The sequence below is a fragment of the Mastigoproctus giganteus genome, chromosome 12, assembly GCF_048544385.1.
Source record: "Mastigoproctus giganteus isolate SK-2022 chromosome 12, ASM4854438v1, whole genome shotgun sequence".
Lineage (NCBI taxonomy): Eukaryota > Metazoa > Arthropoda > Arachnida > Uropygi > Thelyphonidae > Mastigoproctus > Mastigoproctus giganteus.
Window position 1 is genome coordinate 84915611 of NC_143586.1, and position 21291 is coordinate 84936901.

The 21291-nt window shown below is 35.5% G+C and overlaps 2 protein-coding genes across 4 annotated transcripts in view; one reads left to right on the forward strand and one right to left on the reverse strand.

The window, feature by feature from the left end:
* LOC150077238 (protein cereblon-like) overlaps positions 1 to 15067 on the reverse strand; it is a 191883-nt gene extending 176816 nt beyond the window's left edge. The window contains exon 1 of the mRNA XM_090386523.1: positions 14974 to 15067. Within this exon, the coding sequence (XP_090242649.1) occupies positions 14974 to 15055 (82 nt within the window). The 5' untranslated portion in view covers positions 15056 to 15067. The remainder of the gene's footprint in view (positions 1 to 14973) is intronic.
* Positions 15068 to 15825: 758 nt separating this feature from the next.
* Positions 15826 to 21291, forward strand: part of Glut4EF (Glucose transporter 4 enhancer factor) — a 328825-nt gene continuing 323359 nt past the window's right edge. For all 3 annotated transcript variants that reach the window (XM_090386182.1, XM_090386183.1, XM_090386184.1), the window contains exon 1: positions 15826 to 16349. In XM_090386182.1, the coding sequence (XP_090242308.1) occupies positions 15826 to 16349 (524 nt within the window). The remainder of the gene's footprint in view (positions 16350 to 21291) is intronic.

Sequence of the window (21291 nt, forward strand, 5' to 3'; positions counted from 1 at the left end):
TCTCATACTATAAGCCTATCTACTAAGAAGAAAAGACTAATTCAGGTAGGCCACAATAGTTCAATAATTCAACTGAAGTAGTTAAGAATAATATGTGCTCTGCATTATCTTTACGAGCGAAAGAAGCATGATCAGTCTGAAATAGGCACCACAGTTGGTGAACTAGAATACTATAAATTAAATGGTATGGTGATCACAGAGAAACTACTGATGCTGAAAGAGGGAAAAGCTCTGGGAGCTAATGGACTATAATTAATAATTCTAAATGAGGTGGTAAATGAGTTCACGAAACCAGTACTATTAATTATAACGCTATCACTGGATTCAGGAGTAATCACCTTGATCTACTGTCATTAAGATTTATTTTTGTTCCAAACAAGATAATTTTAGTGGGGGACTCAATTATTGGGGAAATGGATTCTGTAATAAAGACATGGAGTGGAACCAGGGTACTTCTGCTTGGTGTAAAAATCACTGCTATTACTAACCAGTTAACAGTACATAAGGGTAGCAGAAGGTACATGGTTATCCATTTGCCTTCAATTACCCTTAAGAAATGACATAGAGCAAAAATTAACTGATGACTTGATCATAAAATATAACGTCATGCTGCAAAAACACTACAATATTACTGTGAATTTTAATGATACATAATAAATACTTCCTCCATCAAACAACAACCACCTTCCTTAATTTCATTAGCCAGCAATTTTAGAAATTCCCATTACCATATCAGAACATTATCTTTTACACTATGCAAATCTGTGTAACCTTTAATGCTGCTGAACGACCTACTGCTCACAATAAAACTTCCCTCTCTTTCCCACTTTCTCCTTCAATTATCTGTAGAGATTTTTAGCCATTTCCTGGATATCAAAGGTGCTGACTTTTACCCTTGATCTACAGCAACTTCTACATCTCAGTTAATACACCAGAACATACATTAGTAATGATATTTTCCTTCACAGGTGCAGACGCTGCCCCAAATGGAATAAATACACTAATGTGGCATCTGTAAGACATTTCTGAGATGAAAAGCACAGGGGAGCATAACTTAAAAGTGGAAAAGGATAACCAGGATAGATGTGCAGAAATTGGAATTCAGCCAAAGAAAAAAGCAATTGTTGGAATAAACTTCCACCTAGTGTTGTTGAGATTGGCAGTTTGAATAAATTATTGGAAAGAATGGGGAAATGATGCATTTTTTTTTTTTTTTTTAATTTTTGGCTGGTGCTGTTTAAGCTTTGCATCCTTGCATCATGTTGCCAATACTAATACTATTTTGTATGTAATGATGAACAAACTGATTTGCCAATAAATACACTAATCTCACATCAGCCCTTCCCCATGAGTTACCTTGATATTGCACTAGTCTACATAAAGAATACTACTCAACATTATGTTATTATTTATTTAATAAGAGAGAGCTATTAAGTGCTCGATAAGTTATTATTTATACATGAGGGGCATTTGAAAAGTTTGTGGTCCGGGTATGAAGGGTTTATTTGAGGAAGCTGGTAGCATGTTACTTTCAACATAGTACCATTTACAGTCCCCACTGATGCAGCAATGCATTGATTTCAGCTGCAAAGAAAATTTTCTCTTAGGCCTCCAGGAATGCATCCACTGCAGCACTGATGTCATTATCAGTGTTAAAATGGATGCCAGCAGGAATTTTTTCAAATTAGGAAATAGGTGAAAGTCTGATGGTGCTAGATCTGGTAAATATAGGAGATGGCTCAAGATTCAAAAGCCACACTCAAGCAGTGCAGCCATGGCAATGACAGACATGTGAGCAGGTGCATTGTCCTGGTGGAACATGACTCCTTTGCTCAATTTTCCTCGGTTCGTCATTGATTTTCTCATGCAAATGCCTCACAAGATCAGCACAATATGTCTCTGTGACTGCATTACCTTTCTGAAGATAATCCACTAGCAACACTCCACTGGCATCCAAAATCGAGGTCATCACCTTGCTAGCAGAAATAATTGGCTTTCTTTGGAGGGGAGAAGAGCCGTGTTTCGACTGTTTGGACTTCTCCTTTGTCTCTGACTGAAAGTGGTGGACCAATGTCTCATCCATGTTACAGACCTTGCAAGGAAATTTGCTGGATCTGCTTGAAAATGATGTAAATGTTCACTTGACGTAACGACTTCTGTGCATTTTTGATCTGCTTCAAACTTTGAGACCCATTGTGCTGACACCTTTTTCATAGTGAGAACCTCTGTTATTATGTGATGTACACATTCAGATAAGATGCCCAGGATGCTGGCAGTGTACAAAAATGTCACCTGTCAATCACTCATCATGCATACTGTCAATAACTTCTGAAGTCATGGCCATTTCAGGTCTTTCACATCGTGGGTCATCTTCCAGGCTCCCTCCCTCCCTCTCTCTCTCTCTCTAATTTAAATTCTGCTGCCACTTCTTAACCATGGAACAGGAAGGATCATCTTCCCCTCAACGTAAACATATCCAGGTTATGTTAGTCCCCTTTACCCAAATATTGGGTGACTGCATGGTGACTCATTTTGTCCATTATACTCGTTCACATAACTTTGTTGATTTCAGGATCTGTAATTAAAAATAGAGATATTATTTAAACTACATGAAATTCGATGGGTTACTATTTGAAGTGTTATATGTTAAGTACAGAAATTTTTAACACTCTTTTGTTTGTTTGTTTGGTTTTTAGGAGCATTAGCAACTAAGGCCATATTGCTCCGGGGATATGCAGTGGTCATTCCCTGACCTTTCCGCACCCTCCGTTTTTGGTAGGCACGGGCTCGAACCCCAAGCTAATCAAGAAGCGTGTGCTACGCGCTGCTGCTCCTGCCCACCTGGCTACAGAGGTGCCTTAACACTGTACAACTAAGCTTTCATACAGTAGTATAGTTAAGTTTTTTGGGCCCTTAGGCAAGAAATCATTTTGGGCCCCTTATTTTTATTAAAATAAATTTTAATTAGGTATAATATAAAAAAAAAATGTTGAATCATTTTAATAACATAAATATATATTTTATTTACGATTTCTTTTTAATTTTACAAACATCAAAAACATGAAAATTAATATTACAATATACTACTTATTATATACAATTTGACAAACATAAAAAATTATACTAAAACTAATAAATTTATGAAAAAAGTTAAAATGTTACTTTTAGCCCTTTTACATTTTACATTAATAAATTCCATTTTACTGGCATATTTATGCTCAATAGCCAACACTACAAGATTGCACAGTCTACTTTGACCGATAGCATTTCTTTTATAATCTTTTATTATTCGTAATTTACTAAATGATCTTCTTTCGGCAGAGGCAGCTGGCAGAGTAAAAAATAACATAAAGTAAAAATTTCTGAAAAGTCAAATAAAAAAAATTGTCTGATAGACATGTCTGCTGATAAATCTTGTTTAATAAGTGTGATTAAATTACAATATTGAACTGGCAGTTGGGGAGAGAGAGAGAGTACAGATGAATACTTTTTTATGAGATTTTCACACTCGCTTAATATATCAGCAATTCGACATTATTTTTTTTCAGCTCTAGTATTGCAAAATAATTTTTTACTAACTTCGTACTTTTGAAACGATTTTTAATTTATATTATAATTTCATCTAAAACATAGCAAAAAACACTGATTTTCAAAAACTGATCTCTATTATCAAACAAAAACATCTGAAGCTAATTCATTTTGTCTTTTAGTATTGTCTTTTAGTTCTAAGTTGTCATTTGTCTTCAAATTTAAGATCTACTCTGAACTCCTTGGCAATTTGCTCAGATTTGCATTTAATTTGTTTGTATGAATTCTGAATGTTTTGTAAATTTTTACTGACTCGGTCCAATACAGAAGTACATTCATCGAGGTCTATATCATGCTTCTGTAGAGTTTTTGAAGCATAATTAATTTCGCACATCACGTTATTCAAAAATATACAAACAAAAACAAAATCAAATGTCATTTGCTTCGTTATTCTATGCACTTCATCTCGGTCTGCTTTTTTTAGTTGATTTAAGATTAATTTCTGTCAAAGCTTTTATAATATCTGCAAAACTAACTTTCACAGCTGTTATAGACTGTAATCTACCAGACCAGTGAGTAGGGTTGAGTTTTTTTAATGTAACTTCAGATTCCCCAGTAAATTTAGAAAAAAGATCCCATCTTTTTGTACAATTTCCAAAATAATTATACAAAATTTGAAGAATGTTGAAAAATGATGAAACGTTATTACAACAATTTACACTATCATTAATAACTAAATTTAAATTGTGACTTGCACAATGAATGTACTCTGCATTTAATTGGATCCTTTTAATGCGTGACTGCACACCATTATAAACCCCACTCGTGGCATTACCCCATCATATCCCTGACCATAACATTTTTCAATGGGAATATTTAGTTTGTGTAATAATTTCATTATATTATCAGTCATCATTTCTGCTGAATGATCATTCATGTCATAGAATCCTAAAAACATTTCACAAATTTCAAAATCTTTGGATTTTTCATTTTCATCGCGAATTATGTGAACATGTCGTACAATAACACTTAATTGTTGATCTTTTTTTGTGAGGTCTTGAGTAGTATCCAAAATTAGTGAATAGAATGGTGCTGAATTAATTTTGAGTGTAACACTTTTCTTTTGTTAATTTGGCACCTAAAACATTCTATTAACTCATTTTGGATAGGGCTTAAATAAGTTACTGAACCAGATGGCTTATTAATAATTTGTTTCATTACGTCATCATGTAGAAAAGTAAATGGACTTACGATAAAAAATTGCCAATTGTAATCTTCCAAAAATCCTTTCCGATGACCACGAAATGCTAAAGAATTTTTAGTCAACATAAGCGTTATCCGAAATAGCCGTTCTAGTAACATTTTCCAATATGAGGATCTGTATCTTACTTGTTCCACAAGATATTTATCAATTGTTGCCTTCTTTGCCACACATTTCATGTATAGCAAATGCCTCAATATGATGTTGAGAAACACTGAGATTTTATCCAAAAAGATAGATTTTTCCAATCTCGTTGTTGTTGTTGTTTGTTGTTATCTGGTTTTTGGGAGCATTAGCAACTAAGGCCATATTGCTCCGGGATATGCGGTGGTCATTCCCTGACCTTTCTGCATCCTCCGTATTTGGTGGTGACGGGCTCGAACCCCGGTCTAATCAAGAAGTGTGTGCTATGCACTGCTGCTCCTTCCCACCTGGATACGGAGGCACCATCCAGTCTCGTAGTCCGGAGTAGCACAGCCACAAACAAGGAACTGGACTATCTGTTGAAGTAGAATAGTAGTACATGTCACTAAAACTTCTATTTTGTTGTTCAGGATCCCTCGAAAATGGTCCTTTAGGTCTCCGAGGTGATAAATTCATAATGTTTCTTTTTGTTTCATCAGAAATGTTGATGTCCACGTATTCTCCAAGATCACTTGAGGGAATAAACGGTACAGTGCATTCAATGCTAATTTCCAATTAAGGCAGAAATTAGCATTAACATCATATCTATTATCGTTGAATTATTTTTGTTTGATGACCCTGCTTGATTTAAATGATCCACAGATATATTTACACCAGCAGCATTCTTTTCCACATTTTCCAATTCAATACTGGTCTTTTCTTTACCTTCTTCTGGACATAATTCATTACTGTGTTTTGTAAAGAAATTATCTAATTTAGGTAATTTATTGATTGCTTGTTCTTTTGCTTTCTCCATTATTCTTTTTTTGGGCTCCACTTTTTCCCTTTTCATCCATTTTTAACTAAAATTTTTATTAATTTAATTTTAAACTTTATATTTTAAATACAAATAGCAATAATAAACAAACACATTTTTGTATGTCAATTGCTCTTTTGATAATGACTTGAACAAACTTGAATTTAAATTAATCAACTAACAACCTTTGACCACTGTATATGGCTAAATGTTCGTATATGGTGGGGCCTACCCCCTGTTCAGTTGAGGAATCCTGAACACCATACAATATAACACACACGTATAGTAACTGAACTGGTGTCTGATCACTATACAAAGTTGCATTTGTAAAAGCAAAATAAAGACTCCTGCAGCCTGGGTTTGTTATGTTTTGGCGTTAACATTATAAGAAAAATATTTTCATTACAAGTTGCATCTATCTATAGGCCCTAGTGTAGTAGGGGCGGCCCCTACTTGTTCATGAGCCCTGGTGAAGTAGGGTCCCTAGACTTTGCCTACTTTTGCTATATGGTAGCTACGCCCCTGCTTTCATACTAAGGCCATGAAAACTTTTCAAATGTCCCTCCTAAAGTGTATGCTATTACTCATATTGCAGTTTCAACCCTATTTTAGTTGAAACTGAAATATGAATAATGGCATACACTTTAAAATGAAGTTTTTTTTGCCTTTCTGTCTGGTGCTATATAAGCCTTTTTTCCTTCCATCATATTGCCAATGCTAATACTAAAATCTGGAGAATGCACCACTCTTTATTGTGAGGTAAAAAAAAGAAAAAGGAAGTGACTGCAACTCCACTATACAATTGCCACAATCCTCATGTGCTTTTAAGTAGTTCTCATAAAAATTTTATTGTTGCACAGATTTTTTTTAAAATTAACTTTTCATCTTACATAAAGTTGAAGACTAAAAAATGAATAGCAAATGCTTAAGAAACGGACTCACCTTGTATAAATCTGCAATAAATTTATTGGTAGATGGTGGCTAAATTTAGGTTGGAAGAAGCATTAAAAAAAAACTAAGGCGGAGAATGGGGTGAAAATATTTTAAACAGATTTTAAAATGAGCGCAAGGAAGTAGAAGTGCAGATCTCCAATCCTTGGTTGTCATAAAGAGGTTAAAGGACACGAATGAAAAAATGAAAAAAGAGAAGACCGGTGGTGCCAATAGTAGTTACGAGGGACTTTCGTTGAATAAACCGTCATTAGTTGGCAAATGGGAGAGAAGTGAGCGCGTGTTGTATTTAAAGTTTATCTATACTCTCATGATGTTCTTTTTGACAGGTGGGAACTTTAGCCGCGAGAGGTTCCAAGCTGGTGAGAGGTTGAAGGGAAGTTTAGCGTTAATAATATTGAGATCGGAATGGTGTCGGTACCATTCGATGGCGAGGGGTTCATATTGAAGAATTCTGTAGCTCGATCTAAGTTTAATAATGGTGATGGCAGAGTCAACAAGGCGGGTGTGGTTGTGGGTTTGAGTGTGGGTTGTTAACTCAGTGCAGGATTGACTTGTCCTGAAACTGTTGAAGTGGTAGTATGCACGGGTATTGGAAGTTGTGGAGGAACCGAATTTGGTGGTAGTGCTGCCGATGTAACAGATGGCGCAGTTTGGTTGGCATTTTATGAGATATATTATATTATTGAGATCATTAATGGGATATTTGTGTGTATCTTTATAAGAATTAAATAGGGAACCTAGTTTATTGTAAGTATTATTGTATAATCACCTCCTTTTCCCTGCTAGCAAAATTCCTATATATCATTGACAAAACCCCATGACCTGCCCTGGCAGCCTGTCTGCATTGCTCAGAAAACTTCATATCTGACTGAACAATTACTCCCAGGTCTTTTTCATTTTCTACCACCTTAAGTGTAGTACCACACAGTTCGTACGTTTCTCTGGGGTTACTTCTACCCATATGCAGTACTTTGCATTTGTCAAGGTTAAACTTCAGTGCCACTTCTTAGCCCATCTGCACAAATTATCTAGATCTTGTTGCAGTAGCACACTGCCATTACTGTCATTAACAACACTACCAACCTTTGTATCATCTGCAAACTTCGACATTAAGCCTGATATACCTTCATCAATATCATTGATGAAGGTATATCAGGTATATTACCTTCATCAATATCATTGATGAAGGTAAATATACAAAACAACAGTGGACCTAACACCGAACCCTGTGGGACTCCACTAATAACATTAGTCCAAGAAGAGCAGCACCCATTGATTACCACCCTCTGTCTTCTCCCACTTAACCATCCTTTTATCCATTGTAGCAACTTACCCTTAATACCATTCTGCACCAATTTGTACAATAGTCTTCCATGTGCAACAGTGTCAAAAGCTTTCCTGAAATCCAAATATATGATATCAAAATTATTTTTTGCATTCAGTTCTTTTGTAACCACATCATAATATCCTATCAAATTTGTCAGAACAAGACTTTCCCTTAACAAACCCATGCTGTGTCTGAATTATTGCTGCAGTCTTGTCTAGATGATCCTGCAATGCATCTTTAACCAGTGACTCCATTATTTTACCCAGAACAGAAGTTAAACTAACTGGTCTGTAATTACTCGTGTCACCCTTCGATCCCCCTTTGTGAATTGGGGATACATCTCCAGTCCGTGGGAACCTCCCCTGAGTCCAAGGACGCTCTCATAATAATGGCAAAGTGTCTGCAATTCTGCCCAGACACGATAGGAGGGAGTACATGATGAGAGTTGTCAATCAATTCGGCCCTGGAGGGAATGTTCAAGGCTCAAGGGGTAGAATTTTTTTAGTGTGGTCTGTGCTTGTTAACAGGAGAGACTGCTGCTACAGGGATGGGATACACTTAAATAGAAAGGGTGTAAGAATATTTCCTGATGCTATTGAGGCAGTATTAGGTACGTCGGAAAACTGCTAGCTTGGGGGGGGATTCACAGACTAAAAGGTTAAAATTAGCCGCAGGCAGAGGTGAAAGTGATTCTTGCACATCTTCTGTTAGAATAAGTAGTGACCTGGAGTGAGGGGATGCTGAGGGTTTCAGGGACTGATGGCAGTCATCATGAAACAGGTGGGTATATGGGATGTGTCAGGGTAACTAGGAATAGGTGCATGAATACCAATGCTAGAAGTATAGTAAATAAATTTGATAAATTTGAAGTGTTGGTCAAGACATCAAAGGCGGATATTGTCGGGATATCAAAGACGTGTTGTCACACTGATATTAGGAATGCAGAATTGGAATTTGGGGAGTACAATGTGTACAGAAAGGATAGACATAATAGGAAGGGAGGAAGTGTCATGCTGTTAATTAAGAAAAACATAAAATCAAAAAGAAGTGCATCCAGTTGATATAAATGAACAGTGCACTCTTGAGTCAGTTTGGTGCGACATAACCACTGCGAAAGCAAATATAAGAGTAGGAGTGTGTTATAGGCCTAATGACTCGAATGAGTACAATGAACTACAGAGTACAGAGAAGTAGAGTGGGCTAGTAAATCAGAATGTCTTATAATGGGGGATTTTAACTTCCCAGATACTGACTGTAACTTGTGGGTTGGTCACTCACACACTAGTAAGACTTTTGTGGATTTATTGGATTATTGTTTTCTGCAGCAGCATATTCGAGAGGCAACGAGAGAGGGTAATACTCTTGATCTGGTTATCAGCAGTGATCATTCATGTATTAAGAATTTGCAGATAAAGGAACCACTAGGTGGCAGTGATCACAGTGTACTGATGTGGGATTTACTTAAAGATATAATTACCATCAGGGATAAAGGAGAGGGTTTTTGCTTGCGTAAAGGTGAGTACAGAGGTCTCAGACAGTTTTTAAATTCTGTACAGTGGGATCAACTGACGATGTTACCAACAGTAAATTCTAAGTGGGAAGCATTCAAGGAATTAATCATGGAAGCTACTAAAAGTTTCATACCTATTAAGAAGTATTGTTCAAGGTTTAGGCCTAAATGGTTATCAAATGAACTAATGAGACTCGTGACAGAGAAGAAAAATGCATGGGATGTATATAAATTATCAAGCGATGCAGAAGCCTATGGCAGATATAAGCTAGTCTGTAATCAGGTCACAAAGGGGGTTAGGCAGATTGCGAGAAATCTTTAGCAAAGGATGCTAAGAAAAACAGCGAGGATTTCTTTACTTATATAAACTCTAAAAGTAAGGGGATGAATCTGATTGGTCCACTTGATATCGATGGTGCGACTGTTGATGATCCTGCTCAGATAGCAAACAAACTGAAGGAGTATTTTGCATCTACATTCACACATGGGGAGTTATTAAGGTTTCAAAATGGCAGGTTATCAAGTTGTAGCAGGGTGCTTAATGATTTTGTAATAACTGAGAGCACAGTGGAGGAGAAATTGTTCAACTTAAACATAAGAAAGGCACCTGGGGTAGATGGGATCTATCCAGTTATATTAAAGGAGGCGGCAAAGCAACTAAGCAAACCCTTAGCCATAATTATGAGAGCATCCTTGGACTCAGGGGAGGTCCCCATTGACTGGAGATGTGCAATTGTATCCCCAATTCACAAAGGGGGATCGAAGGGTGACATGAGAAATTACAGACCAGTTAGTTTAACTTCTGTTCCAGGTAAAATAATGGAGTCACTGGTTAAAGATGCATTTCAGGATCATCTAGACAAGACTGCAGCAATAATTGATACACAGCATGAGTTTGTTAAGGGAAAGTCTTCTCTGACAAATTTGATAGGATATTATGATGTGGTTACAAAGGAACTGGATGCAAAAAATAATTTTGATATCATATATTTGGATTTCAGGAAAGCTTTTGACACTGTTGTGCATGGAAGACTATTGTACAAATTGGAGCAGAACGGTATTAAGGGTAAGTTGCTAAAATGGATAAAAGAATGGTTGAGTGGAGGAAGACAGAGGGTGGTAATCAATGGGTGCTGCTCTTCTTGGACTAATGTTATTAGTGGAGTCACACAGGGTTCGGTGTTGGGTCCACTGTTGTTTTGTATATTTTTCAATGATATTAATGAAGATATATCAGGCTTAGTGTCAAAGTTTGCAGATGATAAAAAGTTTGGCAGGGTTCTTAATGACAGTAATGGCAGTGTGCTACTGCAACAGGATCTAGAAAATTTGGGCAGATGGGCTAAGAAGTGGCAACTGAAGTTTAACCTTGACAAATGCAAAGTACTGCATATGGGTAGAAGTAACCCTAGAGAAATGTACCAACTGTGTGGTGCTACACTTAAGGTGGTGGAAAATGAAAAAGACTGGGAGTAATTGTGCAGTCAGATATGAAGTTTTCTGAGCAATGCAGACAGGCTGCCAGGGGAGGTCATGGGGGTTTTGTCAATGATATATAGGAATTTTGCGAGCAGGTGATTGTCCCTATGTATAAGGCAATGGTCAGGCCACGCCTTGAGTACTGTGTGCAGGTCTGGAGGCCTCGTTTTAGGAAGGATGTAGATTTGCTTGAGCGTGTACAGAGAAGGGCAACAAGATTGGTGAGGGGAATGAAGGGATCCTCTTACCAAGAGAGGCTTAAGTTCTGCAAATTGCAGTGGCTGGAGACTAGGCACCTGCGTGCTGATCTGATTGAGGTGTATAAGGCCTTGAATGGGTTGAGCATGCTGAATTCTGATAGGACCCTTCGACTTGTTCAGATTACGAACCTAAGGGGGCATAAATTCAAATTAAGAAAAGACAGATGTAGAATAGGTGTGCGGAGATTTGCCTTTAGCCAGCGGGTGGTTAATTGCTGGAACAAACTTCCATCTGTCATTGTGGAAGTTGACAGGTTAAATAAATTTAAGGAGGAACTGGACAGGCATTTAGAGAGAATGGTGTGAATTTTTTTTTTTGGCTGATGCTGCATAAGCTCATACACTTGCTTTCTTGCCTTACATGCCACTACTACTACTACTTTTTCATGAATAACAATTGGACAATTCCATAATGTATGGGTTAGTGCAATTGCATCATTTTTATATGTAGCCTCCTACCAAAGTAGACAAATTGGCATTGTTTTAATTATATCTCATATTGTGGATACCACCACCTATGGGTGATGGTATCCACCAAGAATAAGTAACATTAGTCTTCTCCACTGGTGAAGCGTTACTTATTTGAGGTAATGCAATATAGGGCAACTCACTGCAAAGGTATCCACAATATGAGATGCCAATTGATCTATTTTGGTAGGTGGCTACTTATAAAAATGACACAATTGCACTAACCCATACATTAGTTATTCTGCCACGTAGCTTGAGGCCCTTGCCCAAGAATGCTTTTGGTCAATTCCATAATGAAAAAAATTGCTCAATGTTGTTGGAGTGCAGTAAAAACTTAAGGCTCAGAGGTGAACATTTCATCCCACACAATCACAGTCTAATGTACTTCTTTTGCAAATTACTAATTGGTTTACTGGCAGGAGTGAAACTACAGATTCTGCTCCCCCCCCCCCCCTGCAAGGTTCACAAACAGGCTCCCTGTAGTTTTTAACAATCCATCCAAACCAACCAAAGGATTCCCTGTGGCAGCAGAATCTGGGGGGGGGGATGGTAGTTTTGCTACTGTTTGCTGGATTCCCATAATTTCCTAAACATAGTCAGAAAATGTGATGCTGGATGATAGACTGCCAAATCCAAGAGGTTGTACTGAACAGCAATTATTTTTGTAGTGCATGACACTGGTTTTCACCAAAAAAGAATGTGCGTGAATTTTGAATCTGTTTTACAATGTACAGAGGCATTCAATAGATATCCAAAAAAGCCCGGGCTAAAATCTATTATTTGGGTACCACTTGTCTCTGTGCAGTGGGCATGGTTGTAGAACAGAGTGATTGTACGGTCAAGTTCTGTGATTGGGTGATTATTGTGAATGCATTTTGTTTGTGATTGTTTTCTGCCGTCGAGGAGGAGGCGCCTAGCTTAGGTAGAGTGTTTTATCCCCTCTATCCTGTTATTAATTGGAAAACTAGTTCCCGATTTTAAAACAGCGGCAAGTGGGGATATAACACCCTAGGCATGTCAACCTATGAGGACAGGGGCGGGGGATAGTAGTGAGTGGTACTTGCCAATCACTGCCTTCTTTCTGACTTTTAATCGAAGTATGGAGTGGTACCCAAGATCTGAATTTTTACCAAAGCCCAAACGAAATAAGACAACCATTCATCACATTCACACAGTTGATGCTGTATAAGCATCAACTGTGCTTAGTGTATTTGATGTGTTTTTAGTGTATTTGATGCTGTAGGCATCAAATACACTAAAAAGAGCAAATGTAGATCTACATAAGCATGGTGGAATACATATTTATTCCACCCTGCTTTCAAAAAAAGTATTTATGTCAGTAATTTTCTGGCTAGACACCTAATAATGGCTATTTTGTTCAAAATATTTCTTGACAGTTTACAGGACAAAAAAAGTTCCAGGATTGAATGCTAAAAAGTATCTAAACACTGAATAAAAGAAACTTTTTATTTTATTTTGATAAAATCTTTTACAGTGGGTGAAAAAGATTTGTATGTGCTCTTTGTTATTTGTTTTTTAGGAGCATTAGCAACTAAGGCCATATCGCTCCGGGAAATAGCGGTGGTCATTCCCTTGACTTTTCGACATCTTCCGTATTTGGTGGTGATGGGCTCGAACCCCGGTCTAATCAAGAAACGTGTGCTATGCACTACTGCTCCTTCTCACCTGGCTATGGAGGCTTTGTGTGTGCAAAGATTTATTTATATCTATTGCTTAAAGCAAGTAATTTCATATTGTTCATTGATTTTTGGAACATTGATTTTTTTCAACAATGATCTATAAATTTTGTTTTGATGAAGAAATCAGCCTCAGAGATTGTGGAGGTTATTATTGAAACACATGATGAAAAAGTTTAAGGAGTAGAATTTTTAACGGTGCATGTGCTTCAAAGGTGAACATGGCATTATTGACAATGATGAGCAGTACAGAGGCCACACACATCAACAAACGACAAACTTATCTCCCACATTAGAACATTACCCCTCTCTACTCAATTTTTAGCTTTCCATCTGGAAAATTCACTCCTGAAAATGAGCAATTTTCAATAAAACACAAAAGAGGTACAAATAGCCAAATAATAATATGCCATTTGTGCAGATATACTATCATAATTCATATCCACCTCTCAAAACACACTCTGTTAGATGCTGAATGGTACCTCTCATAACTCTTGTAAATAAAAACGGAAAATACTGCACCATCACCTAGAGAAAACTGGTATAAAGAAATATATTTAAGTATATTCCCAAATTTAAAAAAATAATAATAAAAATGTATCATCTGTAGGGCATCAAGCAAGGATCAAAATCATTGAACACTGTAATCCAAATGAAGGGCCTGATCTCGTGGTCAAGGAACAATTGGAAATTACTTCATGACTATGTATCTGCTCATCATGCAATATTTTTTAAATAACTTCCTAACACTTTATAACTGTCTTAAAACATTCTCTTTATTCACCTGCCATGGTACCTGAGTTTTTTTTTTTTTGAGCCAAACTCACTAAAATCATTGATTTTTAAGTGAAGGGATGTTACACACATTGTGACAAACACAATCAAGGAACTTTCAAATTCCATTTCAACTTTTTATTTTTTTCAAAATAATAACCAAAATCAATCATTCCGAAAAAAAAATTGATGTGTAATTATCTGTACATATTTGATTTGTTTAAATAAAAAAGCAGTCCTGGAACTTTTTAATCCAACCTTGTATTCTCAAAATATATAGGACTTGTTACATATTTGAAACAAATTTTCTTTTTAGAGACTAGCATGATTTTTTAACAATTAAATAAATAAACATTCTGGAAAATATAATTTTAAGTTTTGATGAGGAGAAAGCATGCATATCCTAAAAAACATGAAATAAAGTAGCACAAGGAGAAACAAATTTTTTCTAACACTATCTAAAGAAAACAATATAAAAATCTACACATTCACTTGCAAGTGTGTATATTATATATAATTACTGAAATCAAGGGAAAAATCGAATGAGCAATTAATCATATGGTTTTAAGTGAAGAAAGTTCGTTATACATTTACGAAACTATATGTTTTTTTTTTTTTTTTTTTTTTTTCTCTCAAAAGTACACTAATAATTATGATTAATCCAGTGTATGAAAGCTAATGACATTACTGGTACAAACTGTTTTATGGTACTGGCTTTATACCGCAAGGTATGAAACTGGTGCTTTCATGAAAAACAATCTGCTTTTAAAATTACCATCAACTGTGTGACATTTCATAGTGGGGATAAGAGTAACCCATATTATCAGAAGTAAATAAAACAAACTAACACGCGCCATGTGTGAAATGGAATTATGGGAATAGTCCAAGGTCATCGACCGAATATTTTGCAGGCTTCTTGCTGTTCTCGCTACTCTTTGCACTGTGAAAAAAATCCAAGAAACAGTTTTCTAAATGCATTCATTTTTCTTAACACAACTAAAATGTTTAATATATATTTTTAGTATAAAATATTATTACATAATTTAACGGAAACATATGATTTCCATTATTCTAACAAATTTCTTCATATTTCCTTAATCTGCTTGGGGATGAAGTCTGAAAGGCGGAATGAATGTAAACAGTATACTGCGTTTATTTGGATGTGAAAACATAGAGGGCGAAACGGTTGGTACCGGCTACTTCTGAAGAAATTTTATATTTTATTAATTAAGGAACTGTACTTAAAAATCACTAAATAAGCGATGTATGCCATATATTATGCAACAGTCACCGGCACTTTACAACTTGTCGGCGAATAACTACATCCGGGTTTCGAAAAAGACAAGGCACTGACAACAAGCACTAACTGCCGTGAACCAATGAGTAAGTGGGTCACGTTAAGTTGAACCAATCAGAAATGACATTAATCACATGGCTTTGTTGATGATCTGAGCCGGTCTGCTAGCTGAAGTAAACAACCAGCTGTCGAGACACCGGCTAAGTTTAAAAAGCCTCTGTTTGGAGACTAACAACAGTAACAAAACACAAGGAATCTTTATTATGAATGTTGTTTTTAAAATTAGTTTCATAATATATTATTTGGACAAGGTTGAAAAAGATTAGAGATATGTCCACTGGAAAAAGGTTGGCGAAGCGATCTATCCTTGGGACTAGGGTGTGTGCGCCTTTGGAAGATGGCCGATATTATCCCGGCGTCATACAAGCTACGAAGACTGATGTAGATGACCAAGAAAATATTTACTGTGTGCTATTTGATGACAGGTCTTCCAGAGAATATAAAGGATTTGAAATTGTCGGGCCCGGCTTTAAAAGTATTATGTGTGTCAAGCTAAAAGAAGGTCAGAAAGTATTTGTAACATTCAACGGTCGTGAAGTAACGGGAACTGTAATCACTCATCATCCGCATCTGGATGAAGTTATATTAGCAGTGCAACCATTACCTCATAGTCATCATGCATCTCAAATTGTTGAACTCAAGAAAAAACTAGAAGAAGTGAGGTTACTCGAAAGCCGAAAGTCTGCCCGCTTGCAGGACATGGATACCGATTATTCGCGACTTGCAGAAGGACAGGCCGAACCCCGGAGAAGAGCCTCATCATTTAGTATTGAGGTTCCTTCAGCCAACATAAGGTATGATAAGATAAAAATTAACAGAGATATTTTATATATATATAGCTTCTGACAAGTCATTTCACAGCAGCAATGTTTCGTTGTTGTTTATGATTACAAAATATTTTCCTTTGTTATTTTAAAATTTTATTTTTGACGATAAAATCTAATAAATTAAAAAATGCAAAAAAATAATATGGGGAAAGAATTAAAGAATTTCTTAAATAAACGTAAAACTAGAAATTAAGATGGTTTGGATTCGGAAACTGCGATAAAAAACTGTATACTTAATGCTACAAAAATTTTATTGACCCCCGGTCAATAAAATTTCCTTTAAAATTAATTGTTTAGAAATAGTTCAAGTGAGACTTAAAAGAAACTCTCATAGCCCGCTCTGCACTCGGTTTTTTTATGGTGGGCCCTTTACCCCGCCAATACCTTTTTTCCTATTATTGATGGGTAATCTTCTGTTGTGAGTTTTCCCAGTTGATGTGATTGCAACGTCTCATCTTGAGATGGTTTTAAAATTAAAAATATTCTTAATTTCTTACTTGATTAGGAATACGAATAGTTTTTTAATTGTTATTTTGAATAAGTAGAATATGAATAAGAATTTTCCTGTTGGGGGGGCATGAAACATTGAAATACAACGTGTGTCGATAGCCGAGTGAAAGGTAGGAAGCAATATAAAAAATATCTAAAATTCAGAGAAGTTTCACTTTCCCCAGACGCCCATGTTTCAAGATCTTTTATTTTCAATTAAATTTTTATAATTGCATACTATGTGTTTATATTTTATAGACAACTATGTACTTTTTCAGCATAGCTAGTATTATTATTAAATACAGTATTTTATAGGACTTAGATTGTGTGTTTTTTAAATTTAGTTCAGTTATATTTAAGAACTGTCTCAAGAACAGTAATGCAGTTATAATAATAACTAAATACTATAATTAGAAGAAGCAAGATCAGCAGTTTTACAGCCAAAAGTAGTTAGTTAATTATTTTTGGCATATTTTTTTTTTATTTCTGTTATTATAATTATAATTGCTTCTGATCAAGAATACCACACTCAGAAGCATGTATTATGTTAGAAAATTTATTTTTTAAAGATAATTTCGGATATGTAAACTTCCAATTCATCAGAGGCATTTTGTTTACATTTTTGCTTTAAACCTATAAAAACAAAAACTGTACTTATTGTTTAGAATTAAGTTTTTAAGAAAATATATTATATAAATAATATATATAATTTTGCTGAATGAAGAAATTCCTTGGGATGGGGGTGGAAATTATGGAAGCGATTAATTTTGGTGCAGAAGTTAAATTGGAACAATGGGGGTCAAATTCCTCAAGATACCCATATATATTTAATTGTTATAGTTTTGTTTTTCCACTGTGAATTTATTTATACCTTACTCTTATTTATTTAGACTGAACTTTTGATTAGTTGGAGAAGGAAAATAAAATTTTCCTTCTCCAACTTTTCTTTACCAAACCTATTGCTTGCTGATAAGAAACCATCCGAAAGGATGTTTTCTTATTTTAAAAGGTGATGGCTCCTGCATTTATATATCCGGTAGTACCGGATACTTTAGCCTTTAAAAATAACGCTTTTCCCCAAATGCCAGTAAATATTTCTGAAGTAGAAAGGAAGTGAAGAATGTTTTATTGAAGTTTACCATATATTTAGGAGGTTTCAAAATCTGAACTACAGTATTTATGTGTCAGGTAACGTTAGAAGTGCGTAAAATATTTTAATGATAACTGTTTTTATGCTAAATGAAATGAGTTAATTTCATTGTCATTGGTTTCAGTTCAGTTTATTTTTGTAATGGCCGATATTTTTTATTTAAATACTGAACAGATAAGTTTATAAAATTCAATTCTGTGACAAATGCATACGTGACACCAAAAGCATGTTGGCCTTGTTGCTACTTGCGTCTTGCTATCAGCTGACAGCTGCCATCGATCCAGTACAGACGAGTCCATTTTGTGCTTAGGTTAGATGTGTTCTCTTCTTTTGAAAGATCTATTGTTTTTTCTCTCGCTATACGGTGCTGTCATGTTGTCCACCTAATAAAAAAAAAAAAAAAAACAGGGGGAGAGGGGCGAAATGAGTTATCACAAACGAAATTCCGTTTTACTTTTAGATATATGTGCATTGATATTTCCTTGTTGTTGTGTATTGTGATTATTTTCTTTAGTAAATTTGGCACATTCGGTATCTGTTTAGAATACAAAATATTATGATAGATCTTTTGGTAGCGCATTGTGTGTCTTAGAATAGGTATTTGAATGCTTATTTGATTTATAATGTGCAAGACGATTAGTACATTATCAGAAAGTAATAACCCGCCCGTCAGAAGATTCACAACTTCGAAAACCGGCCGGTTTATTCTTAGAAGATCTAAATCATGCCATTTAAGTATTAAAATATAAATTCGGCAAAAGGAATCATAAAAAATAAGTAAACATTATCCAGAGGATGTGAAAGTTTTAAGCATTTTTTACAAAACAATGTTAACAGTAGTTCCGAATAGTTTTGCGTAGTACACCCAGTAGCGGATTAACACTTCTGGAGTTTTACTTCTCGTTGCCCATGTGGTGTAAAAATATTTCGATGGTATTCACCATCTACCCAAAAATCTGAACTGAGGCCCCACGTTCAATATTTACAGTGAATTATGTTTTATTCGTTCCTGCCCAAAACATAACTGAAGAGTTGCTTTAATTAACAAATTTTAAAATACACCGCGAGCGATTGCCACAATGTTAAAGTATATTTCTATTGAATTATGTCTTTAAATTATAGTAATTCTCAGGTCCTAAGTAGTGAGTGTTCTATACTTAAATCTGACGTGGTGAACCACATAAATCCAGAAACTGGGCTGCACTCTTTTTATGCGAAAGTTTTTAGTTCAGACTTATTGTAATACTGAAAAAAAAAATGTATATATATGACAAGTATTACATTTTAGTATAGTATTCTAAATCATTACAGAAATCAACTGTGGGTGAAAGTTAGCCATTCCACCCATTTTTATGTGTGAAAGGCTGACCATTGCCATACACGGGATCCTTTTGATCCCCCCCTTTATTTTTTTTTAAATCTAAAAAAACTCACCCACCATTCAAGAAAAAGTTTTACTTTGATTCTCTGTTAAAATCAAAGAATTATTAACTGGCGGGGGTCAAATGATCCCCATATGAATGAATTTTAATGTTGCTAGCAGTGGGTTAATATTAAGAAAAAGAATCATTCAAAAGCCAAGCACTCATCATTCCCTGTGATGAATGTAAGTGAAACAGATTTAACTCTTTCATTTAAATTTTATTATGATGAAAGAACAGTTATATCAGGTAAGCTTTATTTGTATAAGCTTACCTTTTAAAAAAAAAAAAAAGAAAATTCCTTTTATAAGTTTACTCACCTCCAAATACCTGTTGCCACCCACAACTTTTTGTTAACAGAAGGTTTTGTTATAAATATTGCTCCTAAAGAAAATTGAATTTCTTTATGAAAATACTTAAGTTTATGTTGTGATGTAATATTATATCAAAATTTTACGTCTTAAACTTTTAGAGCAAATGGATGGATGAGGGTGAAATGGGAAGTTTTTTTGGCTAATGTTGCAAAAGCTTGCTTTCTTGCATCATTTGCCTCTACTAATGTTAATGCTAGCTTCCTGAAAGTGACAAGACTGTTCCCAGAGTCAGAAAATTCAGATGGACATTGAGTCTGTGAGGTGACTCACTGTAAAAGGAAGGTTAGAATTTACATGGGGTATGTTACAAGCTCATCATTTCTGTGGAATATGCCAAAATCTCTTTAAGTAAGAAAGTTTAAAAATAGCACTTTATCAAGTAATGCATTTAAATTAGTTTATTGGTATGAAAAGGACAGTTGATACAATCAGACCCCAAAGAGTCTCGCTAATTATATAAAATTGCAGGACCGTGCCAAGCCATTTTAGTACCTGAGGCAAGAATGAAAAATTACTCTCTCCCCTAAAATATTAAAATTCATTTCAGAAATTATTTAATCTTTCTTTTGGTGCCCCTTTCAGCTTTTAACCTGAGGCAAGTGGCCTCGGCACCACGGCTCTGTAAAATTGGCCATGTTTCAAATTTCAATGTTGAAATTTATCTTTAGGCCTGGATATTTGGGGTCTTTAAAATTATACAGGGTATTCCAAGAGGTGAAAGGATAAGTCATTATAATCAAAAAAAAGTTCATATAAACATGTGCCCTATCCTGAATGGTTTCCGAGATAGAGCTACTTTAATGTACATTTGTTTTGAAATTGGCGCGCAATATTTTCCTTCCCTCCCATCAGACTGTGTCATTTGATTATCAGTTGATTGTTGTGACTGTAGAAGTGAATCAGTGAGTAGAGTTAGTTGTCAGTTCTAATTGTAGAAGTGTTTGCTAAAAATGCCACACATTTTTACTAATGCAGATATGCTGTATGTTTATGGCTTCTGCGATAGTAGTACCCCTGAGAAGAATACTGTTGGTGCTTTCCTACACGTCTAATTCCGGATCATAGAGTTTTCAACACGTTGTGTGAAATTGGTGTGCTCATATTTCATCTGAATGAGGACGTCAATAAAATGTGCAAGAATGGGAACACATTCTGAACATCAGTGTAGTCCTACAATTAGCACGTGAAGACTTTCTGGACGTTTCGGTGTATGGCGAACACTACATGAAGAGAGCTTGTACCCATTTCACCAACAGCGTGTGCAAAATCGTCACATAGGAGATGGTGCCACGCATTTTGAATTTGGTCACTGATTAAATGCCAATTGTGAAGTGCTTCCATCAATACTATTTACTGATGTAGCCACGTTTACCTGGATTGGCGCACTATGGCCATAGTTGCTGATAAATCCAAAAACAAACGTTTACCCGAAATGGACTCAACAACACACGTAACACTCATCAATGGTCACACGA